Here is a 23168-nt window from a genome sequence, read left to right as displayed (position 1 = left end):
TTCGACCAAAATATGGAATCTTAGAAGTCAGCAAAATAATTTGTCATTACATTAAGCTATTTTTATTGACTTATCCACCAACTTTGATGAGCTTGTCGCAGTGCATTCTTAGTGCATCTTCAGAGATTTTTAGTTCATGGGCTTTTGATGGCCAAATTTATTTGTTGGAGGCACAAACAAAGGTATGTTTTGCAGCTCAATAAGCACATTAAAAAGCGTCAGCCGTCTCTCCAGTACTCAGAAGTTTCTTCAAGGACACTGTTGGGACTCTCTAGGTGTATTTTAAGAGTGGTTTCTCAAAGCGCCAAAGTTTCTCTCTCTCTCTCTCTCTTTTTTATTTTTATGACAAACACGACTAAGAGCCTGTGAGTGTGTGCCTGTTTGTGCAGCCTTGTGAGTGTGTGCTGATCTCCGGACATGAGACCTGCTCAGAATGGAGAGGGGGACGCAGACACACAGTCCACCAATTACTGCCAAATGTCAGGGTTAAAGAAAAGCCAGAGCTGGAGAGAGAGCCTTCATTTGCTCTGGAGAAAATGTCATACTCCGCCTGCTGACCCTCAGGAAAGAGAAGGAGGGGACGAGAAGTTTTTGGAACAGTATCGGCATAAATCTCCATCATTTTTAAAGGACTTTGCATTAATAAGCAGTGGTGAGGAAAGTTACTTTTAAAAGTAGTGCATTACAATATTGCGTGGAAAAAGTAACTAATTGCATTATGTAGTTACTTTTTGAGGAAAATATTGCATTACATTACTTTTGCTTTACTTCTTGTCTCCTGTTGTTTGAATAACATTTTCAATAAATAAGAAATAAATAATACAAATTTGAATAACATTTTCAAATAAAGTATATATATATATATATATATATATATATATATATATATATATATATGCAGGCTTGATGAGCAGAAGAAACTTTTTTCAAAAACATAAAAAATAGTAATGTTTCCAAACTTTTGGTCGGTACCGTATATATAAATAATAGCTGGCTAAAATTACTAAGTGTATAATTGCATATAACTTTTTATATTAATATAAATTAATAAAAGCACAGTAAATTATACTTTTTTTAATTAAATTAAGATTTATTCTGATATTGCAAATAACCTATAGGACACTTCCAAACATTTAGAGGACACTGTATCTCGATAGACTGTAAAACACTAAAAAACGATGAGAGAGTGAGACAGAAAAACCTCACACATGCAGGCAGACGACCCCAGCGTCTTCAGACAAACACTTTACGATGTGTTTAATGGGGTCCACAGCTCTGCTCCAGTCGATGCTCTTGTTTCGAGGCCAAAAGAGCAGGCACAACTGTCCCCTTCTGGAACCCGCCGGGCTCGACGTGCAAACCTATCATAAAACAAGCTTTACAGGACACTTTAATTCAATGAACGGGCTGAGAGAGAACGAGGAAGAGAGAGAGATAGAGGACACCAGGTGCTCATTTATCTTCAGTAATTTGTTTATGGCAAGTGGAGTCTGGCTGGATTTGAGGGTGGGCCTTGTGTGTGTGTGTGTGTGTGTGTGTGTGTGTGTGTGTGTGTGTGTGTGTAACTGGCAGCGGAGGGAATCTAGGACGTGAACCTGGAAATGTCTCCGTTTGTGGAGCAGATGAGATTCAGAGTCCAAATGGGCTGCTGTCGCTGCTGGAAAATCCAGCTAAAGCCAGCTCAAGGTGCGTGGTGGTTTACATGGTTGTAGCTGGTCATTAGCTGGTCTAAGCTAATTCAGGCGGTTAAAAGGATAGTTGAGTTGTTCCTTCATCATTTACTCACCCATTGAGTCATTTTTTCCTTTCATTGGAAGCATCAAATGAGATCTTGAGCTGCATTAATGATAATGAATGGGGACAAGGGTTGTGAAGTGCCAAAAAGAACAAAAGCACATCATAAAATATTGCCAGTATAGTTTATGGACTATTTTTAGATGTTACATGATAACTTTGTGAAATATAAGTGATTATTTGCAGAAAATCTTGCTTGATAATAAATGAGCAGAACATTGAGAAAATGACAACACAATCTTTATTTTTGGGTGAAATATTTGTTAGTTTTTTTCCAGAAGGATTACCAATAGGTGTTCTTGTTTTTGTGTAATTTTCACACAAATTAAGAGATCATTGCAGTGTCATTTCCTATAAACCCATTAATTTCAGCTTTTACTTCTTAAATATGTGAGACTGGACTACCATAAATAAGCATCAAGCTATATATATATATATACGTACGCCATATATATAATTTGATTGTTTTTTTTAAGTATAGATAAGATGCTAGCCTTGAAATTGGCTTTAGCACAATAACGAATCATTGTATTACTAAACTATTCAATGCATTTCAGGTCATAAGATAGTTTTTTATGTCAATTTTAATTCATTATTCGTTGAAAATCTTTCTTGGTAGTTTTGGTCACCATTTGCTTTTATTTTATTGAAAAGAGCAGTTTGCTATAAATAATTTTTCAATCAGAAAATTCAGTAAGTTGAGTAAATAATGGAACAGTCTTCATTTTTGGGTGAGCTATTTATTTTTCCATAAGGATTACCAGACATTACTCTTGCTTTTGAGCTGGTAGAGCTGTAAACCATCAAAAAAATAAATAAAAAAAATAAGACTGCCATGTTTCAAAACCAACTTGATACACTGCTAATTGATAGTATTCACCCCAACATTTCATTTCTTTTGCTGTGTGTGACCGCTGTGTCAGTATCTTTAGGACATGAGTTGAATTAGTTCTGTATTTGTGCATCTACCTGAGCAGCACAAAATGAATTTCCTACTTTTCATTCAATTTATTATTCTTTAGTTAAACTTTCAGATGAGACCTCAACTTTTTAATTAAATCTGGCACAATTCTGTTGTCTTATTTAGTAAAATAAGGACAATATGGAGAGTGCTGCTTGTGATTGAGATGTCAGCCTAGATAATGATGTCAGAGAGCAACTGTTTCCTGTTCGGAGCAGTGACTGTGTGTTTTCAGAATCTGGTTTTCTCCAGTTGGGTCTCACAGCACCACATGAATCCTCTAAACATAAACTAGAACATCTTCACAAATCTAGGCCTCTGGGGCGAGTCGTGTAGGATATCCAACATGTTTTTTCACAATGGCTGATTTTACTGTTGTGTTTCTCCAATGGACTGTGGGCACTATATATACCTAGGGTTGATTTTTATGACTTTTTAAAATATATTTTTTGATTAATTAATTAATTTATTATAAAAGTAATTTTTAAACTGTCTTAACTTTTTTTTTACCACGGCTTAATTTTTTAAAGACTTTTAATAGGTTTAGGTTTACCCTTTTCCCAGGCCTAGACTTTCAGTCTTAAATTATGAAAATCCACCCTACAAATATTGTAACATATTTGTAGAACTTATGGATGCCAGTTTCCGCCATAGAATAATAAAATGTTAATTGTTAAAATAAAAAAAATAAATAAAAAAAATTTGAATGATCTCACAATTCTGACAGTTCATATCTTGCATTTCTCGTTTTTTCTCCGATTTTTTTCACTCAAAAGTTAGTGTGCAGAATTTTGTTATATAGACTATATAGATATAGTCAAAAGTGCGATATTTTTACTTCCAACTGTGTGTTTGTGAGCAATTACTAAAATTATTATTTTTTTTTTTATAGAGATTTTTTTTTTTTGATTTGTAGAGAATAGGAAAATCAAGAAAAATATCAGAAATATTAAGGATTTTTTTTTTTGGTAATTTATAATCAAGCTGTAATTTGAATAATTGCAATAACTGAATAATTGAATTATTTTAATATAATTTTTTTTTTACTATACATAAAATGTTCATGTTCCATACATAAAATGTTCCTTATAAAGAAAAGGAAGCCATTTTTAATATTATTTCCACCACAGAAAGTGGAAATGGTTTAAAAACAATTACAGTATATATATACAGTACAGACCAAAAGTTTGGACACACTTTCTCATTCAAAGAGTTTTCTTTATTTTCATGACTATGAAAATTGTAGATTCACACTGAAGGCATCAAAACTATGAATTAACACATGTGGAATTATATACATAACAAAAAAGTGTGAAACAACTGAAAATATGTCATATTGTAGGTTCTTCAAAGTAGCCACCTTTTGCTTTGATTACTGCTTTGCACACTCTTGGCGTTCTCTTGATGAGCTTCAAGAGGTAGTCACCTGAAATGGTCTTCCAACAGTCTTGAAGGAGTTCCCCGAGAGATGCTTAGCACTTGTTGGCCCTTTTGCCTTCTGTCTGCGGTCCAGCTCACCCCTAAACCATCTCGATTGGGTTCAGGTCCGGTGACTGTGGAGGCCAGGTCATCTGGCGCAGCACCCCATCACTCTCCTTCTTGGTCAAATAGCCCTTGATGCCTTCAGTGTGACTCTACAATTTTCATAGTCATGAAAATAAAGAAAACTCTTTGAATGAGAAGGTGTGTCCAAACTTTTGGTCTGTACTGTATATATATATAAATTTTATATATTAAAATACTCCTGTGATACTGGTAACTAGTTAACGCTACAATGTTTATTTTCTAAAAATTTCCTTAAAGGAATGGTTAACCAAGAAAATAAAATTCTGTCATTATTTACTCACCTTCCACTTGTTGCAGGTAACCAGACAGTTGACGGCAGCCACTGACTTCCACAGTTTGATGGCAAATGGCCAAATCAATGGCATAACGTCAAATGTCTGGTTACAAATTTTCTTCAAAATATCTGACTTCAACAGAAGAAAGAAACTCATACAGGTTTGGAACAAGAATGATGACGGTATGTTGGTGAATTCCTGAGTAAACACGTGATTGTTTGCCAGAGATAGAGAGAGAAATTACAGGAGTAGATTATGGCAAATTGTTAAATGAAAAGAGTATTGCACTGAGAGGAAGAGTGAAGGGACGGATAAAAAGATGGACACGGGGAAGAAGCAAACACAGGGGAGAGATGAAAGAGAGAGAGAGTGAGTCTACAGCGGATGACCATGAGAAAAACCCCAGCATTTATGAATATGACAGAAGAGAGACCGTCTGACCTTTAAGCCTTCATTAATCATTGAGCTAATGGGCAAACTGATGAGGAAAGGAGCGTTCACACTCGCAGCGATGTAGAGACAAAACCACCACTAGTCCTTCATCTGCAGTGAGAGCGAGAGATTTCCAGCGACAGACCACAGGCAACGCCACAGAGTTCAGCAGAGTTTAACTTGATGCTCATATGTGATGTGATCTGTCTGTCAGTCTATCTATCTATCTGTCTGTTTATCTGTCTGTCCGTCTGTTTTCAATCTCTCCATCTGTCTTTCTGTCTATTTATCTGTTCATCTGTCTCTTTTCTATCCATTTGTCTGTCTATCTATTTATCTGTCTATCCGTCTCTTTTCAATCTCTCCATCTGTCTTTCTGTCTATTTATCTGTTCATCTGTCTCTTTTCTATCCATTTGTCTGTCTATCTATTTATCTGTCTATCCGTCTCTTTTCAATCTCTCCATCTGTCTTTCTGTCTATTTATCTGTTCATCTGTCTCTTTTCTATCCATTTGTCTGTCTATTTATCTGTCTATCCGTCTCTTTTCAATCTCTCCATCTTTCTGTCTATTTATCTGTTCATCTGTCTCTTTTCTATCCGTTTGTCTGTCTGTCTATTTATTTGTCTGTCCATCTTTTTTTTCAATCTCTCCATCTGTCTTTCTGTCTATTTATCTGTTCATCTGTCTCTTTTCTATCCATTTGTCTGTCTATTTATCTGTCTATCTGTCTCTTTTCAATCTCTCCATCTTTCTGTCTATTTATCTGTTCATCTGTCTCTTTTCTATCCGTTTGTCTGTCTGTCTATTTATTTGTCTGTCCATCTTTTTTTTCAATCTCTCCATCTGTCTTTCTGTCTATTTATCTGTTCATCTGTCTCTTTTCTATCCATTTGTCTGTCTATTTATCTGTCTATCTGTCTCTTTTCAATCTATCCATCTTTCTGTCTATTTATCTGTTCATCTGTCTCTTTTCTATCCATTTGTCTGTCTGTCTATTTATCTGTCTGGCCATCTTTTTTTTCAATCTCTCCATCTGTCTTTTTATCTGCCTGTCCATCTATTTTCTATCTTTCTGTCTGTCTGTCTATTTATCTGTCTATCCATCTCTTTTCAATCTCTCCATCAGTCTGTCTGTCTATTTATCTGTCTATCCGTCTCTTTTCAATCTCTCCATCAGTCTTTCTGACTTTTTATCTGCCTGTCCATCTATTTTCTATCTTTCTGTCTGTCTGTCTATTCAACTATCTATCTGTCTCTTTTCAATCTCTCCATCTGTCTTGGTCTTTTTATTTTTTATGTCTGTCCATCTCTTTTCTATACACTGTCTATCTGTCTCTGTCTTTTTATCTCTCTATTTGTCTATCCATTCATCCATCTTGATACTGTTAGCAGTTTTCTTTGTCAGTTCAGTCATCACATGGTAAAAGGAGGTCAGGTCGAGCGCATTGCAATGTGGGATACAGTGTTACACCCAGTGTGCTCTGTTGCATATCATTCATATGTGTATTACATGCACACAGCTTGAGTATCCATACTACAAAAAAGAGTAGCATTCTACAACAACATACTGAACACAGCCCTGTTTAGATAATTCACTTTAGTCAATTGGTCTGTTCAAACTGATTCATTTGAGTCTCGACTCATTAGTGTTCACCAAAGTCTGCACACAGTATTGCATGTCTTTGTTGTAATATTTAGTTTCATACAGCTGTTTCTCCATCATGTTTTGGATGTGGGTATTGCTAACTCTTATGAAAAGCATGACTGCAGTTTGACTGTAGCTGAAATGCTTTAAATCATGTGTAGCGTGTGGAGTGACGCGTAGCTTCCCCAACACTGATCAGCACAAGGACAAAAGCACATAATGAAAGCTTTTCAGAAGCGTGACATAATAAAGAAGATATGACACAGAGAGTTAGCGCCTTTTGTATGTGATGACGGGTGCGATTGTTTCCATTTAATAGTCTGATCATCTCACGAATGAGTTTTAAGCCTCAGCTGACATTTTCAGTGAGTCGTCTGGGAAGTAGAGAGAGAGAGAGACTGAGGTTTTCAGTTTCTCAGGTCATGCAATATAAATCTCTCTTTAGGCCGAGGCTAAAGCTTTTTATCTACACTAAAGCACACTGTGTGTATGTGTGAAGCCGTCCGCTCTGTTTGCCTGCTACTGGACATTTGCTCATGTATTACTGGATGAAGAAAATGGCAGAAGAATGAATGGGTGCCGCTGACCCACACCAACATGTGACCCGTATACCGCTGTCCTCGCACCGACTGATGGAGGAAATGTGTCGAGAGACACCGAGATCTTCTTTCATAAAGAATTAACTTTTCGTTGATCCTTTGAGAGCATACTATAACTTAAAGAACTTAAAACTTTCTTCCCAAAACTTTCTTAAACAGTCATAAATTGTACAATATTTCTGGGAGTGAGTCATTAAGAATTATAGTATGTTATCATCATGAAATCTAATTTACATAAGGATGAAAATCACATTTGCATCTAATTGATAATTAATCCACACGAAACTAAACTCAAATGCCAGACTATAGCAAAAAAGAAAGAAAGAAAGAAAGAAAGAAAGAAAGGCTGGTACAATGCCTTAAAAAAATATATTTTAGAAGTAGTAAAGCAGGGGTGCCCTCACTTTTTAGTGTGGGGATCTACTTTTTTCAAATGAGAAACTCACTGAGATCTACCAAGTGAAAAATAAATAAATAATAAGATACTTTTGAAATAAAAAAATAAAAAAACTTGTTGGGATGTAAATTCATATTGCATGAATTTAATTATTAATAAAAAATATAAAAAATTATTGTAAATTTTGAGTACCCTCCCCCCACCCACCCACTTACTTACTGAACCGTTAAACACCAAATAAGGGCATGACACATAAATGTGGGCGGTCTTAATGTATCCATTCTTGTGATGTCATACCCATCATTTCTATAAATGGTATTTTTGAACTGGGAAGGAAGTTTAGAGTCTTAAAAAGAAAGCATCCATGTTTTAACAGTACAAAGTACTTTTATTCAAGAAATGAAGGAACATTCAACCTCTTTTATTTCACAGAAACTTCAAACCCCATTTAAAATGCAGAAAAAGGCATTCAGATCAAGTCTATTTAAGAACTGCTCTGAATGGAGGATGTTTAGCAGGAAGTGCCGGATTGGCTGGTGTGTTTTCTTAAAGTACATCAGCCATTTCATTCATTGCCGCCCAGCGCTGCTGTCATTCCATGTGCTCACACACACACACACACACACACACACACACACACACACACACACACACACACACACACACACACACACACACACACACACACACACTGCATTAAAGCTGTCTGTCAAGCGCTGGTACCATCACACAAGGGATGCTGGGGTCACATGACTAGCCAGGGAACAGATTAAATAACCGTATCCATGACAACCAGCCAATGAAACCAAGCAGGCGCATCACGGTCCAGAGCGGCCACAAGAGGAAACAAGTTTTAAAAGGCCAAATTAAAAAACAAGGTACTCGGACCCCGTCTGTTAAAACAGATTAATTACTCTTCCTGTGAGCCCATAGCACGGTTCTAATTATTTCATTCAGGTGTTTTAATTTAAGATTATACTCATTTAATAGCCATTACAGTGGTCAGATGCAGTGTACGGTTACGTAAGTCTCTGGATTTGATGGTTTGGTCACATGAATTGCGTTTGTTTTGGTCCTGTGGCAGACAATGCGTAAACGTACACAGTTGTGTCCAGTGTTGGGGAATAACTAGTTACATGTAACGGCGTTACGTAATTTAATTACAAATTATTGTAACTGTAATTAGTTACAGTTACTACGAAAAAATGAGTAATTAAATTACAGTTACTTATGAAATTTTTAACGATTACAAAGGGGATTACATTTGAATATTTACACACATCCACATACAGATTTAACTGATTTCTTTCCCAAATTGCACTGACTATTCTGAGACATACCGCCCTAATAATTTCCGGGATACGGAAACACAGTCTGGTTCGTAGAATCCAGTCATAAAATCGAAATGCCTAACGCGGGCGGAATATGCCACATTTTGGATGACTAAATCAAAAGTAGGTCAGTACACTTGAATCAAAACATGACATCGACTAGTGTCTGTGAATATTAAGCCCCAAAAATGCAATATATGACTCCTGCACGTTCTGCGTGTCTGTGGAAATCAGGCGCGGACTGGACACCGGGAGAACCGGGACAATTCCCGGTGGCCTGGCAGCCGATTTTGCCCCACTATTTAATATCATTATTGTATACTAAAGCGATCATTTGCGAATCCGCCATTTGATAATTAAATCTCTAATAAGTCATGAATTGTTAGTCATGACTCGCGCGCTCTCCGCGCCTCCGCCAAACGGTTTGGATCAGACTCAGAGTAATCAATGCGAGAGAGAGAGAGAGAATAGAGTGGACTGTGGAAGCGCACAGCTGGAGCAGAGAAGCAGAACTCCTGTTCAGGGTTTTAGGTCAGTTTTATCTGTAAAGATGCTTTTTTGTCTTTGTTTTTTTTAATCAATCAGCAGCACGTTGCTCATCAGTCATCACTCAAAAAAACTATATAAAGGACATCATTATTATGTGTTGTAATGTTACAGTAGGAATTTAGCTGAAAAAAAAATCAGATTTTTTTATAGGTTTAGGGGGAGCTACGACAGACAACACCACAACCCTTACGAAAATTAACATTTTAATATTTAACTATAAATCCAGAGAAATGCTTACTATTGTTTAACTGTGGTAACCAAAAATGAAAAATTATTTTACAAATGTATTTATTTAAAAATAAATACAAATCCATTTGCAAAAAAACAAAAACAAAAACAAAACAAGGTTATTTTACTTTTATATAGGCTAATAAAAGCATGGTAATTTTTTGTAAGGGAAAAACATGACTCGTGTACAGTATTAGGATTTTTCTATAAAGATATTGTAGTATTGTAGAGTATTGTTTGTAAAGTATAGTTTTGTTCAATCTTGAGTATTAAAGTCACGAGAGAGATGGATAACAGGGCAAAATAAAGAGACTGAAGAGAAAAATGAAAGTGAAGGTGCAGTTCAGGAGAGAACTTTAAATTATTTTGCATGTCCCCAAATTAAAGATTTAAACCTTTTTTATGTCAGGTCCATACAAAAAAATAGTTTTGTCCATGAATTAGTTTGTATGAGTTTGAATTTTCCAGTCTGAATTTTTTTCCCAGTCCGCCCCTCCTGTAAATTAATGGCAAAGACATGGTTTCATTTACTACACATAGGCCTACTGAAGCTCGCAGTGTTTTCAACCTCTGCCGCCTCAATATAGGAGTACACGAGCACATAAACATCATTTCTAGAACTGCTCTGTGTCACTTCATGTGCATTTTACTTATTTTGAGAAAACTATCATCATATACAGAGACAGCAGTTTAAAAAAAACACCAATGTTTCAGGAGTTTATTACACAGAATACGTCACATGCTTATTAGATAAATGTATTTAAGTTGATGTATATGCTTTTATTTATTATTCTTTAGTTTTCACAAATTTAGAAAAGTAATCAAAAAGTACTCAAAAGTAATTAGTTACATTACTTTAATAAAGTAACTGAAAAAGTTACAGTACTATTACATTTTAAACAGGGTAACTTGTAATCTGTAACCTATTACATTTCCAAAGTAACCTTCCCAACACTGGTTGTGTCATCTTATTGTTGAACTGGTCAATGGCCAGTTGGTCTGATTCTGTTCTTAAAGCTGAAGTAGGTAACTTTTGTAAAAATGTATTTGTGAAACCTGTCATTATGTCCTGACAGTAGAATATGAGACCGATAATCTGTGAAAAAATCAAGCTCCTCTGGCTCCTCCTATTGCCCTTTGCAGAAATCCGACCGCTCCCGGTAAGAAACAACCAATCAGAGCTGCGGTCCGTTACTTTTTTTGTGTTCAAGATTTACAAAATGTATATAATAAGCGAGTACACCATGAATCCATTTTCCAAACCGTGTTTTTAGCCTGTCCTGAATCACTAGGGTACATCTATAATAAGTGTTTATATTCGGACTATTTTACATTGCTTCAGGGGGACTGCGGCGGAGTAACCCAGTACCTTTGTGATTCTTCATAGACATAAACAGAGAGAAGTAGCTCCGGCTACAATGTTCTTCCGCAAGACGCAAGCAGTTCTGTTTATTAACCGCTAGAGCGTCAAAAGTTACGGACTGCAGCTTTAATGGAGTACAAAGGTGTTGAAATGCATTATGGGTGATGTAAATAACATGACATTGGTTTAGTTGCTTGGTAAGCATTATTAGTTTAGCTCATGCTTAGGGTGAAATATTTCAACAAACCTTTAAAATGGTTAAAACCTTCTTAATATTATAACAATTTGAAATGACTGTTTAATTGGTTATATTTTAAAATGTATCTTTTTCTGTGATGGCCAAGCTGATTTTTTTCAGCATATTCAGCATTTCTTATTTCTTATATATATGTGTGTGTGTGTGTGTGTGTGTGTAAGGCATAAATGAATGAGGTAAGAATGTAGGAAAAGCTTTTATTTGTTATAATAATCATAGTAACGATTTGTTCCCATTGTATCATACATCCCTAGTGCTACGGACATAATGTTATAGACATTATAAATGTCTTTATTGTAACTTTTGATCAATTTATTACATGCTTACTGAATAAAATAATTATTTCCTTTCAAAAAATAAAAAATTACCCCAATCTTTTTAAAGCTAGTGTATATTGTAATGTATGATAAAATAAAGCGAGAAAAGGCTGACTGCGGCCAGCAAACACCCGACTAGAAAACTAAGATATGTTGACGGCGGTGTTTGCACAGGCGAACAAAAATGGCTAAAATCTGGTTTATTATTGTTTTATGTTGAAGCGCTACAAGTGGTGCAGCTCAGTGAGTTGAAGCCTGTGCACTAACTGCTTTGAATATTTAAGAGGAACAAGCAGATGACATAAGAGCGCCGCTGCTAAGTGCTCTGGATACTTAGCGGCGTGGCTAACATCTACTAGCAGCAGATTGTTTTTAGCTCCAGACTACAGATGAATATACAGACTATACACTTCACCTTCTTACACACACATCTCTCTCCGTCTCTGGCTTTCTTTCATGCTCTGGAAGTCTTATTTGCTCCGTTATCAACTCCTTTAGTCAGATAAAGTGAATTAGCAGAGCAAATTGAAATATCATATGACCCACAAATGACAGAGTAAGCTTAAACTCTGACAGAAAGATTTTTAAGTGCTCATACACTTATTTATCATTTTAACCTCTGAGGTCCACTTATTCTTTTTTGTGTGTGTGTGTGTGTGTGTGTGTAACCACATTTGCGCTCACGTAAGTAAAGTATCAAGCCTTTAAAGGAGTCATGACCCAAAATTTTCACTTTTCCACGAGAATCAATGTATGTTATGATTGCCTAACGATTATACACTGTCCGGGAAGCCGATATTTAAAAGTGAAGCGTTTGTTTACCTCAGGGTTTGTAAAATAGCCCATGTGCACGCGCACTCAAATACGAGATTTTGATTTCTTCCCCGTCTTGACGTCAAGACGGGGCAGGATATACCATATATGGACACCGCAGCAGGAAGCTCGCCCCTTCCCCTCTCCCCCTCATATTCAGTCGAGAAAGACGCTGGAGTAGTGCACACGTGAGTTGCTCTGTGGTTGACTGCCAGAATCAACATGTAAATGTGTTTTCTCTACCAAGAACGGACCTAGCTATCAGAGACTAATGGATTAAATTTTTATTTTTAATTACGCGGTTCCTTCAACCCTTCCACTGGCTTATCGTTACTTGTTTGTGCTAAACATTGTACGCCGAAATCCTTCACAAATTTGGGGCAATATCAGGCGAAGTTGGCATCGAAGCTCGGGAAAAGCGCCATTCCAACAAAATTGCAAAACTCCGTCTGCAATTGAAACGGTAAGACTGTGTTTTTATTGCTCTACTGTGTGTAACAAACAGCATAACTGCTAATGCAGCTATTGTATGCTATTGCGTCTGTCACTAGACAAATAAACGAAAGACTGGAGGTGAAGTAATTATTTATGTTCCCTGTAAACGGACTGCAAAAACTGACTTTTGACTGCATTATGATTTCTTAATTCAGAATATGATCAAGATTGCGTAGGTTGATGTGTTCGGGGAATTTGCCAGTTAATAGTAACATTTAAAGCGCCTTAAATGAACGAAATGACTCTTAAAAAGATTTGTTCATTTTGATGAACTAGTTTGAACAAGAGAGTCTGGCGTTGCCAGATTGGGTGTTTTTTCCGCTACATATTAAGGCCGGTTTACGGTGTGTTTTAGGTGGGTTTTCGCCTGGAAGGCTTTATAGAAATCTGGCATCCTACTGAACGAAGTTAAACTGAGAGAGCGTGGCGTTCACAGACACCAGAATGAACGACTTCACACAGTAACGTTCATCAGGCAGTAATGCGGTACGTTCAGTTCAGTCCAAAACATGAACGAGTTCATGAACTATCGTTCAATGAACGCGTCCAGGCACAACACTGGCGGGAGTATTAGCTTCGAGGTATGGGGAATGGCTGCTAACGTACTTTGCAAAAAACAAATGACTGAGATCATCATGATTTCGGTTATTGTTTATTTATTGCCTAACGCTTACATGAGGCCCCGTCTAGTTTGTGTGTGTGTGTGCTCACGTCTTATATTTGTGTGTGTGTGCTGTGCTCACGTCTCATATGAGTAACTTTATGTGCGTAGATAGTTCATATACATGTAAGTGTGACTAAGTTTGATTTAAGCCCTAAACGGCGCTGGCCGGGAAGCCGGTCGCGTTCATTCACAACTTGCGCCATGATGTCAGTTTGTAATGAAATGCTAAAGCGTTACCTGCGGTGTCAACCCCCCTCCTTCCTGCAACCAATCAACGTGCCCCTCATTTGCATTATTATAATGACCGTCCACGACAGCCAAAATATCGCATCAGATCTCGCGAGACAATAATGCCTACAGAGATAAGGGTCTGAGGAGCTCTGTGTTTATTTTTTTTCCACTTTTCTTTTTTAGAAGGGCCTGAAAGACTATAATACAGCAGTAGGTATCCAAGGTAATACGAGGGTATGACTCCTTTAACTAAAAATAGACAGTTTTGCTGTTGTACTTTACTGATTATTATGGGTTCAGTACAAGTGCATTTATGTATTTAACACATAATCAAACTGAAGCAAATTCTGCTATTTATTGCAGGATTTAAAACCGAAATGTAAATATTAGCTTGTGTATTATTTGAGCCGTAAAGCTGTTTTAATGATCATATTTACAGTCATTTTAGAGTTTATGGTGTAAATCATCATATTAGAGTGATTTCTGAAGGATCGCGTGACACTGATGCTGAAAATTCAGCTTTGATTATTCCAAACATTTGAGCATCTGTATAGATGTGAACACTTACTGAAGTTCCTCCAAAAAGATCTACTCAAAGTGTGTTGTGGACTCATCTACACTTCAACGATGGTTATTTTTGTTGTTTCCGGTCATGCTGAGGTAATAAGAAGGAAGTAGAATAGATAATAATATTCCTAAAGAGCTACTGCCAGTAAATCATTAAGAGTCAATCAGGGGAGCTAGATGTGTGTGTGTGTGTGTGTGTGAGAGAGAGAGAGAGTCTAATGCACTTGAGCTCTAATCATCTCATACCTCTGATAAGACTAATCTCACACAGAGACAAAACAAACACACACACACACACACACACATCGAGAGCACAGAGCTTGATGTTTCTCCATCGCTTACAGGAGATGTAATGGAGATCTCTCGATCATGCTCTGTGATGTAAATCTCATGCTCTCTATTTCTCTGAAATTCTTTGGGAGGCATGAAAATAGACACAGAACATCAGTATAGAGAGCTGTAAAATGAATGAGTCTTGGCAGTTCTGAGCACAGTTTAAGACTCTAGATGAGACACAAGACGTTTTCCTCTCAGAAGCACCAGCAGGAGACCGTGTTTGTTCAGTTTCACTGGTCGAAGCTCGCAAAGTTCATGCCAAAATCAAAAGAAAAAGAGAAGAAATTACATTTGGCATGAAGAAAATGAAGCCTATTTTAAGGATAATTCATATTTTTGTCCATGTTACCATTATTCATAATAATGAAATACATTTCCCCCTCCCAAAATTCTCATTAATCCTCTTAATTATTTCCACTAATTAATTTTTTTTTGTATTACTTCATCTTCAAAGACTGTTGAGCAAATATTACCTGAATACTAATGTATCTAAAAATCACTTTATTATTATTATATCAATAAATATTATTGTCTACTACTATGACTATTATTATTCGTAATAATATACAAATATTATTTATTTATTTGTTATATAATATGATGATATAATGTGAAAATAAGATAATATTCTTAATTGACAACAAATACTAAGCAAAATATAAATATCTAATAAAATGTAGAACAATTGTTTAAAAGATATTATTATTATTATTATTATTATACTACAAAATATTATTGTTTATTATTATTATCAATTACTATTGCTACTACCAATTCTTCTGCTTTTCTTCTTATTATTATTCATAGTAATATAAGACATTAACACTTATTTCTTAATGTAAAAATTTAAATATGTATTCTTAATTGTCAACTATTGAAATAAAATACAAATATATAAAATTGAATAAAATATTATTATTATTATTATTATTATTATCATCATCATATTACAAATACATATTATTGTTAGTAATATTTCTATACTACTACTACTAATAATAATTAATAATAATATTATTATTCATAATATAAAACAATAAAGATAACAATCTTTAATTATTATTATACTACATATACATATTATTGTTTTATTTTATTATTAGTAATGCTGCTGCTACTACTGCTAACTATTATTATTATTATTATTATTATTCATAATATAAAACAATAAAATTTATTTATCTGATGTATAATAATGTAAAAATAAAAATATATTCTTAATTTTTAACGAACACTATCTAAATAAAATATTAAAATATAATAATGGCCTTAAATATTATTAATTATAATAGTAAGCATTAACATTATTTGTTTGATTTATAGTAATTTTAATTCAGTTTTTTTTTATTGTTTTATTCAATTCAAAATATCTTTAATATATCTAAAACATCAATGTTCTCTCTTTTGATTTCGGAGTGTAATATGACTTTGAACCGTCGTGTTGTTGTTTAGAAGAAACAGCTGAGATATTAAAAAGATCTGGTTTGAGGTGTTTATTTCCCGCCGGCTTTTCTCTTGCTCCTTTACACCGTCAGGTTTGCATTTCTTCGAATCATGTGTGAGGTTTTGGATACTTAGAGGGCGGAGAGCGAGGTATTGTCCGTCTCTGAGTAGTGCAGATGCACATCTGTGAGGTTTCAGTATAATAACAGCCAGACTTCTTCATAAATCAGAGATGAGAATCACATGAAGCACTCGTGGTGGCCGTCTGAGACGGACGTTATCTTCAGCCGCAAAACAATAACCAAACTTCTCCTTATCTTTCTCCGTCTGTCTCATCTAACTGCACACTATTTAGGTGAAGAAATAATAGGCTCCAGTGGTGTGTGCGTCCTTCAGCGGGGACGCTTTCTCTCAGCTTTCAGATTTCATCAGCTGTACTCCTCCTCTGGCCGGAGGCACAGACGCACCTTCATCCTCCCGTTACTCTCCACTCACACACACTCTGATAAAAAACCCAGATATATGTGTGTGCGAGACACAAACATAATCTACTGCTCTGTGTCTTTCTCAGATAAAGGTGAAGGTTGTTTTGATGAAGGCTAAGGCCACAGGTTCATAGCCTCACTTAAACGGTCCAGCATTAAGCAGCATTTGCTATGAAACCTGTCTTCCTTTAGATCAAGTGGGACTAGGCCATCGATTTAACACCAGGGACACACAACAGTTATCAGAATTATATGTTTGAATAATTTAATTTGAATAATTCACTAAATAATAAAAAAATAGATATTTGTATTTTAACGATTTAAATGAAACAAGCAGAATAGATTTTTGTGTAAATAATTAGCAAAATAAATTCATGAATTTTACAGTTAATCACACATGACAGTACTTAATGGCTTGTCTTTTTTATTTTCAATTTATCAATTATTTGTATTCAATTTTTTTTTAGTTTTTGTTCGATTTGCATTTTTTTTTGCAATTCATTTTTTTTAGTTTAGTTTTTTATTATTATTATGAATTATAAATATATGATTAATTATATAAATAAATAAATATTATTTTGTATAAAATATTGTATGAATACATTTTCATTGCAGTTATAATATATATATATATATATATTATTATATATATATTATATATATATATATGTGTATATATATATATATATATATATATATATATATATATATATATATATATATATATATATACTATATGTGTGTGTGTGTGTATATAACAAAAAATAAATAAAATAATTTAAATGACAAAAGCAGAATTAATTTTTGTTTAAATTCATAAATTTTGTGTAAATTTGCTAAATAAATTATTGATTTTTACAAAATATTGTTGCATTAAATCACATGTGACAGTACTTAATGGTTCTGCTTGTCTGTTATTTTCAATTTATTTTCTATTATCAGTTATATGTTTTCAATTTACTGTAGGTTAGTTTTGTTCGATTTGCAATTTTCTTTTTTTTGTGCAATTTATTGGCTTTAGTTTTTTATTATTAATTATATTCATAAATAAATATTATAAATAAATATTATTTTGTATAAAATATTGTATGAATAAGTTCATTTCAATTTTATATATATATATATATATGTATGTATATGTGTGTGTTTGTGTGTGTGTGGGTGTGTGTGTGTAGATAATAAAACAAATATTTAAATGACAAAAGTTTTTTTTTTTTTTTTTTTTAAATAAATATTGTTGCATTACTGTTATTGTTTATTATTATTGTGCAAAATTGTTATAATTGATCAATTATTAATTTTCACTTCACTGCAGTTTTTGCTCGTTTAGCTAAGGCTTATATACTGTGCGCTGTATATGGTAGAGTGCCATTCCAATCACTCTGTTTCACTGGATGAGTTTCCTGCATTAAGTCAGTGTTGATCTGTTTCAGAAAGCAATTTCACCTCAGTTCATGTTTGTAGAGAAATGCAACTGGTTTTTCAAAAGTGGTGAACTGTGTTTTGTTCTGTTTGTATGGGTGTGAGAGAGAGTCTATAAGAAAGAGATAGAGAAAACACAATCCTTTCCCCAGAACTACTTCTTCAATGTCTGATTATAACAGACAAGAAACAACGAGCGGAAAAGATAAAGCGACTTACAAAAGTATGTGTACATCTCAAAATGTTGGAATAAAGATAACAAAATATAAAAGCTGGTGACATTTATTCTGGAGAAATATAGCTTAAGCAAAACCTTTGATACGAAGTGTATAAGGTTTGAAACAAAATAACAGATGAAGGTGTTAAAGAAGAAAACATTGTGTTTGTTTGCACTGTGGTAGCTAGGGTGCTCAGATTGAATTTCTACCATAGGTGTTCTTCATTTATTTTGCTATGTTATGTTGCTTTTCCTAAAAATAAATAAATATATATATATATATATGTACTTCAAAATATTTTATGTAATATTAAATAATAAAAAATACATTTTAAGATGAAATATATATTTGTTATATATTATAACACATATTTTTTTATTCATTTATTTATTTATTTTCCAAAGTTTTTACTATTATTGAGAATATTTATGACAGTAAAGCATTGTTGATGTAGAACTGAAGCTCTTTCTGAAGGTTTGCTTCTGCTTTCATTTCACAAGGTTGTGCTGGAACAGCAGATCAAAGTGCCTGTGTATCACACACACACACACACACACACACACACACACACACACACTGACTGCATGAGTGCATCACGCTTTGTCCCTTCAGTTCACAGGAGAGATCAATCTTAAACGTTTATCACTCTTTACTCCCGTCCCTCCCTCCCTCCTCTCAACCATCCATCCATCCCTCCATCTCCTCCCTTCACCTCCATCAGCAGATGTGTCCATTCATCATATTTTGTCAGATTCCTTCTTGTCTCTCTCTGTCTTTTTCAGTTCTGTCCGTCTCTATGTCTCTCACATCTGTGGCCCTCAGCACTGCTCTGCTACATGCATTTTATTCCTAGAAGCCCACCTAGAACACTCTAGTATCTGCATAGCAACATGCTACACACTACACAGAACAACTAAAGTAGCAATGGTCTAGCAACCACCCAGATTACCCATCAACCTCATAAGCCCCTTTCAAACTTCACGTTGGATTCGGGATTGATTCCGGGACTGATCCCGGGTCGGGGACCTAGTAACATTGCCGGGTTCAGTCCTGGAATGAGCGCTGTGTGAACAAAAGCCAGATCTAATGGCGCGTCGTAGTGATGACGCACGTTATTGCGCAACTGTTTTACCGGTTGTTTTGAAGGCAGATCAAGGTTTGCGACAAAAAAATATGTGCAAACTGTAATGAAGCAGAGATCAGATAGTTCCTCACTTTCCGCGCTGAAGCTGAGATCGTTCACCAGCTTCAGTGAACATATAACGTGCTCAGCGTTTTCGACTCGTACATTACACGTCATGCCCTGATGTCACGTGTCTTTACGGGACCTTTACGGGTTGTGTACGCACATATTCTGGGTAATAACTGGCAGTGTTAAAGTGCAAAATCTAGCAACCCGGGAACAATTGCCGGGACACATTACCCGTGTATTTTCCGGAATCGCAGTGTGAAAGGGGCTATACTGTAACAAACATCAAGCAATGTGCTGAAAACCACTTAAAATACTACACAGCAGCACAACACCCTACCAACCACATACTCTAGTGACCACTTAGAATACCTCATAAGTAAATCATCTCATAGCAATGCCTTAGCGACCAAATATTGTACTGCTAACCACCAAGCAACATGGTAAAGACCACCTTAGAAAGAAAGAAAACCTTAGAAAACGCATAGTGATGCCCTTCACCGACATTTTTTTAATGATTATTTTACTTTCTTTTATTGAAAGCCTTGTGTAAAAAATGTGCTATATAAATAAACTTGTCTTGCCCTAGCGACCACATACTGTAGTTACTACCAAGCTACATGGATAAGACCATTTATAGAACACACTGTAGCTACCAGACTGACTGAAGACAACTTAGAATACATAAGAAACTGCATAGCAACTCCCTAGCTGTAGTTACCACCAACAACATGCTGAAAACCACTTGGAAAACATTAGAAACCTCATAGCAACAACATACTGTAGCAACCACCAAGCTGCATGTTGAAAACCACTCAGATGCAAGTGAAAGAAAGTCGTGACATTTGCCAAGTATGGTAGCCCATACTCGGAATTGGTGCTCTGCATTTAACCCATCCAAGTGCACACACACACAGCAGTGAGAAGTGAACACACCATGAACACACACGCGGAGCAGTAGGCAGCAATAGATCCAGCACCCAGGAAGCAACTTGGGGTGCAGTGCCTTGCTCACTTCAGTCATGAGTATTGAGGGTGGAAGAGAGAGCTGTTCATTAACTCCCTCCCACCTACAGTACAACTCCTGCCAACACCGAGACTAGAACTTTCGACCTTCTGGTAACTAGTCCAGCTCTCTAACCATTAGGCCACAGCTGCCCTAATGGTTAGAGAGTTGTAAGATTAGATACTTTCCCTTTCCAATTGTCCTCTTCTCCCTCTCTGATTTTGTTCTCCAGTCACATTCCCATCGTGAAAAATATCGATCCATTTTTAGGATTTCAGAGGCTTCATAAACTCTTGGCGTTCTCGTCAGAGTAAATGTCAGACTGTTCCCCCAATGCTTGGATATTAACATTGTGTGTGTGTTTCACAGGCTCCGTCTCTTTGAGCGTGCTGCTGGTGTCGTTGGCGGTAACCGTGTGTGGCGTTTGGCTGGTAGCTCTCTGCGGCGTCTGCGGATGGTGTCAACGCAAGCTGGTGAGTTACGCACACACATTTAAGACATTCATGTACATGCATTTGTTTGTGCAATGGTGCAGAACATTTATAATGCGTTGAATAAACGTTGCATCTGCATTTGTTTAACTTACCTTTCTATAACATGACAGATTTAGTATTTTATGGCTTAAGCCTCGGAGAATTAATTGAATTCTTAGATAATTATCAACTTTGTCTCTGATGTTTCTCCTCAAAAACATGTGAGCAAACAAAGGACCTACAGAAGGAGTATTTGTATTTTTCTGTGTTGCTTCACAATCAGGATTTTGTAGTAAAATGTGAAATAATAAAGTCGTCTCCATGCTGATTAATCAGTGTAAAAGCTTATTGATTAGGACGGTCCCGCGGATCATTACACAGATGGAGTGGAACCACACCACACAGCTCTTCACTGATTCGTTTGATTGGCTTGCATTTGTGAGTCAAAGCTAATAGATTCTCGGTGCGTGTCATACATGTATCCCAATACGTGAACCCTAGAGAGTGTGCCAGCTTTATTAGGGCTGTATGTGCTTGTGTTTGAGGTGTGTTTGTGTGTGAGCCGCATAGCATCACCCTTGCAACCACACAGAACATCCTAGCAACATTTTCCTCATTAAATGTAGTGTATTTAGTTTTGTAAGGTCTGATATCACAAATGTTTAGCGTGTTTCCTCTGTGATGTCATATGAGGACTCTAAAGGGTTTTCTCCAGTTTAAGGCTGAAAACAGTGACCTGTAAAAGGCAGCGCTGATTGGAACGACCTTGAGTGACCGGAAACAGGTGTTTCAAAGTGAAAGAGCCACTTTCCCATTTACGCCAGCAGAAGCCAAATACTTAATTGAACATGCCGGCAGACCTCACACGTACAGGCGATTGTAAATTCAGCCACTCATACTCAGCCACAACTGTATGTGATCTCTGACCTTATTCCACCCAGAAGAGTGACCACAGGCAATCACAGCGGTGTCATGAGGTCATTGAGCTCATACATGCCCTCTCAACCAGTGCGTGCATGTGTGTGTTTTGGTTAGTGAGGATGTGCACATGCATACTAACAAGCATGTGTGTGTGTGTGTGTGTGTGCCTGAGGAATGAATTTCTGTGTTTACTTGGCTATACTTTGGAGACCTTCTTTCATGGATGCCCTCAAAAAAAAGAATTATTCACAACTGAAGCAAACCACAAAACATTATTTATTTGTTTGAATACTACCTTATATGCAGCAGTTTTTGGTTATGTTTACTCTTAAAACTTCTTAAAGGGATAGTTCACATAAAAATGAACATTTGCCGTTAATTTACTCCCAGGCCATCCAAAATGTAGATTACTTTTTTCTTCCGTAGAGCAGTAAAGAAGATTTTTAGATGAAACTGTTGTCCATTGTGATTCATTAAATGTAAGTGATCAGCTGCTTTAACAGGTAGTTGAGAATAAAAAAATTATATCAAGAAACATGAAATGAATACCCGTGGCTCCTGACAATATATTTAGATCTTATGAAGGAAAACAATTGGTCTGTGCGAGAAACTTGACTCAAAATGAGCCAAAATAATAGCGTATATGATCCAAAGATGAATGATCTCATTTAGTGCTCCAGTTCAGGTGTTCCAGTTCCAGTCCAGTTCAACACAAATTTTTCATTTTTGGGTGCACTGTCCCTTTAAATCCTGGTCATAGATGGTTTAAGATTGTCTCCCAGTCTGGTCACGCCAATATTAAGTTGGTCTAGCTTCGAAAATCTCTTTTAAAGCAGCTAGCAGACTGGACTGATCATGTTAAAATTGCTGCGTAAGACCAGCAAATCATCTGAGTCTGATTTACTGTGTTTTGTTATTATGATAATGGCTAAGTGAATGCATGTTTGTGTGTGTTTTGGAGCTCGGAACGCTTTGTGACCTTGTGTTCGTTAACTTCAACAGGAAATGACCTGCATTCAGCAGGAAGCTGCACCTGTCACCTCATTAAGCTCAGAGGGTCACCTCTGCCAGTAACATTAGTTGGATGTGTTTTAAAGGAAGACTAACAGTTTGTTTGCTGAGAGTGTTTGTGCTGATTGAAAACCAATGTTATTTTAGCGGTATGTACTATACAGTATATACTATAATA

General features: G+C 35.9%; 1 protein-coding gene across 1 annotated transcript in view; it reads left to right on the top strand.

Annotated features, from left to right (window-relative positions):
• Window positions 1-23168, top strand: part of syt7a (synaptotagmin VIIa) — a 136169-nt gene that overhangs the window by 38911 nt on the left and 74090 nt on the right. Inside the window, exon 2 of the mRNA XM_059536893.1 lies at window positions 20955-21058. Within this exon, the coding sequence (XP_059392876.1) occupies window positions 20955-21058 (104 nt within the window). The remainder of the gene's footprint in view (window positions 1-20954; window positions 21059-23168) is intronic.

Source organism: Carassius carassius, chromosome 43 (genome assembly GCF_963082965.1).
Source record: "Carassius carassius chromosome 43, fCarCar2.1, whole genome shotgun sequence".
Lineage (NCBI taxonomy): Eukaryota > Metazoa > Chordata > Actinopteri > Cypriniformes > Cyprinidae > Carassius > Carassius carassius.
Note: the sequence above shows the minus strand (reverse complement) of the source record. Positions and strands in the feature narration are given on the sequence as shown.